General features: G+C 49.8%; 1 protein-coding gene across 4 annotated transcripts in view; it reads right to left on the reverse strand.

The window, feature by feature from the left end:
• NR3C1 (nuclear receptor subfamily 3 group C member 1) overlaps positions 1–5,622 on the reverse strand; it is a 73,779-nt gene extending 68,157 nt beyond the window's left edge. Inside the window, exons 1-2 of one of the 4 annotated variants that reach the window (XM_074884081.1) lie at positions 5,438–5,622; positions 2,073–3,261 (exon numbers count right to left, since the gene is read on the reverse strand). In XM_074884081.1, coding sequence (XP_074740182.1) covers positions 2,073–3,247 — 1,175 coding nt within the window. In that variant the 5' untranslated portion in view covers positions 3,248–3,261; positions 5,438–5,622. Of the gene's footprint in view, positions 1–2,072; positions 3,262–4,255; positions 4,734–5,437 lie in introns of those variants that run through there. The other 3 variants (XM_074884082.1, XM_074884080.1, XM_074884083.1) reach the window with 3 other exon arrangements.
• Between the last annotated feature and the right edge of the window lie 378 nt (positions 5,623–6,000).

The raw sequence follows: 6,000 nt of genomic DNA on the forward strand, positions 1-6,000 counted from the left end.
CTTAAGGCAAAAGCAAGCAATATAGGACAACCTTGCAGGAAGCAAGCACATAAACACTTGCAGCACCCCGTTGCTAACGCTGTCCCGTGGCGGAGGCAGACGTTTGCCGAGGATGCTCCACCGCCTGCAGCGGGAGCTCCGCCGAGGGCTTCCGCAGCTCTCCCCGCACGCCCGCCCAGCGCTGCCCGCGCAGCTCCAACACAAACACACCCAGCACACTCCTCAACATTGCTTCATAAAAGCAACGATAACATCTAGCACTGCTGTCCTCCTTACTCTAGGATCAGACACACTCCGTACACATTAGCAGCTTGAGTGGGTTTTTCACCACAGCACAGTATATAAAAAAAGAGTATTTATGAGATGCCCCAAAAGCCGGACAAACATCCACGTGTGACCCATTCACATAGGAATGCACTTGGTTCTACCTAAATAGTTCTGTAAAATAAAAACAATGCATCAACTTTACAGAAGTATTCTCAGAAGTGGTGTTTCCATTATCTGTGAGCAATCTGCTTACTCAGTCACCAAAAATCACCTCCCAAACCCAGAAATACTTCTTGCTTTGATACAGATTTTATAATTATTGCCATTAAATATATAGCAGGAGCAAAATAAAAAAAAACCCCAAAAACCAAAAATCCCCCATGAAACAAACTAGAAACAACATGGAAGTTGGACTGATTATGCAAAAGGTTAGCACAAAGGATTTCTACTCTGTCAAAATAAATGATAAGGCACGTTCAATATTCATACACCAAAGTGGAATTTATCCACAAATTCCGATTTTCTTTTCCGAATTCCTTACATTACAAATTGCTTTAAACATTTCAAAAGAAAAAAAAATCCACATCTTCACTACAAAAATCGGAAACTATGGAAGAAATCTAGAATGAAAGCAAGTTAAAAGTTGTCTTCCTGAAACAAAGGAGGAACTCTGACACACTTCATTCTAACCATGGGAAAATGGAACAAATAACGTGGAGGGAGAGCCCCGGGACTGGCAGCTAACACTCAGGGGATCAATTGTCAGTGGGGCAATAAAAAAAGAAAGCTAAAACAGATACTTCATGAAAAGCTACAATTACTGGTGTTACGTATATAGACTTGAAGAGCCATTTTCTAACTCAGACTCCACAGAAACACAGTAAAAACCTCTTCCTCCACTGAGGCCAGAGACTGTGGGGTGTTTGTACTGAAACCAGAACCCGTCCCCAGCTGCGAGGAGACCTACACAGCTACTCCTTGAGAAAGCTGCCACCATCGCACTTCCTCCTGAAGGGCAGAGGAAAAGTGTTTTACATGAATATCTGCACCTCTGAATTACTTGTAGAAAACACTACTATGAAGTCACTTGAAATGCATACTGACCAGCTCCCCTAACAGACCCTGCTCCCAAAAAACCACCTGTAAAGCAAGCCCACCTGCAGTCCTATTTAAGAGTTAAATTCCAGGTATGTTTACATCTTACTGCAAATATTCTCTCTTTAAATGCAGTTATTAAACAAACCTCTGAGTATTTCCTACTCGGAATCTTCTTGTCCATGTAAGGTAAATGCAATACAAAGCAAAGCTAAAACTCTAGTTCAGCTTCAATGTAATTCTAGAAATTTACCCAGCAACCAAGTTATTTTTGTGCATAACATTTAAGTAACACTAGGAAGAAAAAAAAAAAACCCACAGCGATTGATCCTCTAACCCTTGAGAACGAAGCAGCTTTTGTATACACTTAAATACTTCCTTCCATACCGTCCTCCTTCTATACTGCCTTGTGTATGGATCCTTCTACCACGTACTCAATTTTCCCTCTAGGTTGTATCTCAGAATTTTTATTTTTATTTCTTTTTTAAAGCATGCCAGCTCCCCTTGTCTTTTCTTCCCTTTAATGCCAACAGTTGAGTACTTGGTTAAAGCTCCCGTTGTACTGCAGAATAAATATGTCTGATCAGTCACACCGACAAATGAAAAAGGGACGACTGACTTCAAAAGAAAAAACCCAACACACCAGCATGCATGCAGTTGTAGTAAACATACTTGTAGTATTTTAATAAAGAGCAACAAAAACTAATTACCTTGAATAGCCATTAGAGAAAGCAGGTCTGCCAGAAAGGTTGAGCGTTCCCAAAGGAGCTAACGTCTCATCCCCTGATCCCTGGCACCTATTCCAATTTTCTGAACTGGCAGGAAGAGATGGAATGATATTAAAAATTGGTTTCTGATCCTGCTGCTGAGAGAGTGATGCAGTATTTAAGTCATAGTGATACATTTGTCCCCCAGAGGTACTGACACCGTGGATAGAAATGGCAGAGACTTTAGTACCCAGCAGATTAGACCCAGAGAAGTTTGCCTGACAATAAATTGGGCCCATGTTTTCTTGCTTTATGCCAGGAGTACAGAGTTCAATGAAGTCTTCCTTTTCTGTTTTCACTTGAGGCATTGGCATTTTGGAACTGGGTAAAAGGTCACCACGGTCATTAATTTTAGGTTTAGTGTCAGATAAAACAGGAGGCTTGCAGTCTTCACTGAGATTTCCTTCCAGGAGAAACGCATCATCTGCAGATATAGGGGACAGCAAGCCACCCTCATCTAGCAACGGGTCAAGCCTCCATGGGCTCCCATTGGGCTCTTTGCCAGGCGATACTGGTGGCAATTCTAAATCCTGGAGAATATCCAGGGTGCTTTGGTCTTCAGAGAATAACTTCAAGTTGCCACCATTCGAGCCAACCTGGCTTTGGACTCCAGTTCCTGACTCTGAAGGGACGTTGCGGCCAGCCATGCCTGGGAAATCTGGCTCAAGCGGCACCTCAGAAGATACTGCTCCCTTTGCGTCCTCGGCCAGGCTCGAGGACTTGTTCAAGCTCGCAATACTTTCTTCCAGGAGCCTGAAGTCCGTTTCTCCAGAAGAGATGCCGATTTGGCCCTGCTGCGAAAATCCAAGGTCGTTTCCCATCACTTTTGCATCTGTTTCACCCATGTACAGTCCCATCGAGAGCGACACTGCCTTGGAAAGGTCTGGCTGAGGCACATTGTTTACTAATCCTTTTGAAAAGTCAGCCAAAGCAGGTTGCTGATTGGAATCCGACTGAGAAGACGTGGGGAGAGGAGATGTAGACACAGGGGCTTGTACAGTAGCTCCACCCCTGAAGGGTGGATGAAAGTCCATCACGATCCCTCCTTTGGTACTGATGAGCGCATTTTTCCTTGTTTCGTCTTGATCCGACGAGTTAAGCAATTCTTTGGAATCCATTACTGTAACATTAGCTATAAAAAGATCAGAAGCATTCAAAGTTAGCACAGCAAGGATATTTTAATAACAGCTTAAAAAAAAAAAATTCTAAATCATTAGCCCGGTGAACCTGGTTTAGCTGCTCTGAGAATGAAAGCACAGCAGATCGAGCTACGAACTGACTGACATGTGTCACGTCTTTCTCAAACCCACTGGTTTTGGGGTTTTGTTTGCTTGTTTTTATTTCTGATCGGTAACAAGGAAGTATATTTTTTAAAGCATTGCTAAACCTGAGTGAAGTGGTAAGTTTGCCTGCACACAACTCAGAATCAGACAACAGCACAAGACATCTTTCTGAACACCCTCTCTAGCTCTGTTGCCCATCCTAGCACGTAAGAAAGCATAAGAATTGTTAAAAGTACCCAATTCACAAATTTTGGAAGGCAACTTTCCCTGGTATTGAGTTACATCTTAAGCAGGGCATTTATCACCTTTCCCGAATTCACTTCTCTCCCTGCAGGTTCGGACACATCTGCCACAACAGGTACCGCAGCCTCCCGAGCCCGCGCAAACGCGGTCCTACCAGCCAGACGAAATCTCAGGGGTTTGTTATTGTCCACGCAACCTCCCCACCACAAAACATGAAGTTTGCCATCTTTGCATAAGTTCAGCTTAAAATGCAACTCGTGACTCTTGAAGCAAACTCAGCGCAATTCTTTAAATAAAAATCGAATTTATAAATAAAAGCTAACTAAAGATAAAGCAGAATTTTTATTAGCTTCATTTTACCAGCTCACAGCTATTCTCCAAACACATCTAACAAATCTCCTAAATTTCATCTGTTTGTATTTACTACATTTATCTTTGGCACACAGCATAAATATTTGGAGAATAACTGTAAATTCTTACGCAAACTTTCTATACTGTTTGTCTATGGCCTAACACCAACAGCAAACAGCCATCGGCTCGCACTCCCCCCAGCCCGTAAGAGGCAGCAATGCCCCGGTTAAAGCCTGGCCGCGGAATTACCCATTAAGCAGAGCGACCCAAGAGTGCTCACAACAAGTTTACGGTCGTCTTAATTATAAACCCGCCGTCTCTGTCGCCCATTTTCTCCAGACTGCCGACGACCGCCGCTGCTTTCTGTATGCCAAAGTTAAGGCTGCGATCAACAAAAAGTCCCCACGTGTAAAAAATTTTAAGGTGGCCCCAGCGAGCTTCGGCCTGGGCAAAGCGTCCCGAGCGGGAGAAGCCCGACGCAAAAACCCTTCTTGGTCCTTCGACACCTCCTCGTCCGGCCTTTCGTGTGCCCCAGCCGAGGGTCGCTCGGCCGGGCTTCCCGAGGCGCCGGGGGTCACGCCCGGGGAGCGCCGTCAGCCGGGCCCGCGGCCCCGAACGGGAAGGGGGCAGCCCCCCGAAATCTCACGGACTGCCAACAGCACGGAAATATTGCTGGGCCGTTTAAGGTGGACACCGCAACAGCCACTGGAAAAAAAATTATAGCTATCTACCTCCAGTTCTGCCTTTTTTTTTTTTTTCTTTACGTGAAGGGGAGGAAAAATGTAGTTATTCCATTTGACAATTTCCCCAACGTCAAAAAAAAACCAGCGAATCATCCAGCGTAGGAAACGTGTCAAAAATCAGATACAAGTCTGCCCAAAGGAGGAAAAAGCTGCGAACACTTAAAACTGCCGGATTACAATAAATTCTCCCTTGTAAAGTATAGTTTTCAGAGAAATGTGTCGAGACCTGTTGAGCTGTCTCCCTGGCACACCCACTTCTGCAAAATAAGACCAGCCCATGGCTGCGAGGCTGCACTCGGGGCTCGGCTCCCCCTCCTCGCTCCTCACCCCCTTCCTCGCCCCCCGGTCGAGCACACCCCGGGCAAACACCCGGCCGGCCGAGGGGCGCACGAAGGGCCGGGACGGGAACGGGGAGGGGGGTGTCCCGGGACGGTCCCTCCGCGGCCCCGCCGCCCCGGGCACCCACCTCGGGGTCGGGGCGGTGAGGGGGGGGGCTCCACCGCCGGCACCGTCCCACCCCGGGATCCTTCCGGGGGCGGCTCGGCTCCCCCGCTGCCACTCTCCCCGCGCTCGGGGCACCCCGAGCGCCCCCCCGGCCGCCTCCCGGGAACGTCCCGGGGCGAAGCCGCGGCGCCGGCCCCGCAGCACGGCTCGGCCCCGGTCCCCCGCCGCCCCCCGCCGCCCTTACCTCGTCCAGGGGAGGGCGCTGGGGCTCCTTCAGCCGCCAACTGCCATCGCGCCCGGCGGTGGGGGCCAGCAGCCGGCTGGAAGGAGTGAGGGAGTCAACAGCCGCCCCTCCGGGGGCCGCGGCGACGGCGGCCAGCACCGCTCCCCCCGCTGCTTTCCTCCTCCTCCTCCTCCTCCTCCTCCTACCGCCGAGCCCGAGACCCTGACCTAATCCCCGCCCCGCCCGCCCCCACCACCGCGGCGCCCCCTCCGTTAATTAGCGCTAATTGCCTCCGCGGACTTCGCCCTCCTCCTCCTCTCCCCCTTCCTCGTCCTGCCTTCCCTTCGCGCCTCCCCGCCCCGTCCCTCGCCGGGCAGCGCCGCGCTCGGCAGTGCTCTGCCCCCGCCACAAAATGGAGGACGGCGGCGGCCGCCTCCTCCCCCTCCCTCCCTTCCCCCGCCTCCCCGACGTGGAGAGGGAGTGGAGACAACCGGTACCGAGAGGGGCGGCCGCGGCAGCTCCGCGCCCGCTCCGGCACGGCACAGCCCAGCCCGCCGCCCCTCGCTCGGCACCGCGGGGCAGCG

Source organism: Strix uralensis, chromosome 14 (assembly GCF_047716275.1).
Source record: "Strix uralensis isolate ZFMK-TIS-50842 chromosome 14, bStrUra1, whole genome shotgun sequence".
NCBI lineage: Eukaryota > Metazoa > Chordata > Aves > Strigiformes > Strigidae > Strix > Strix uralensis.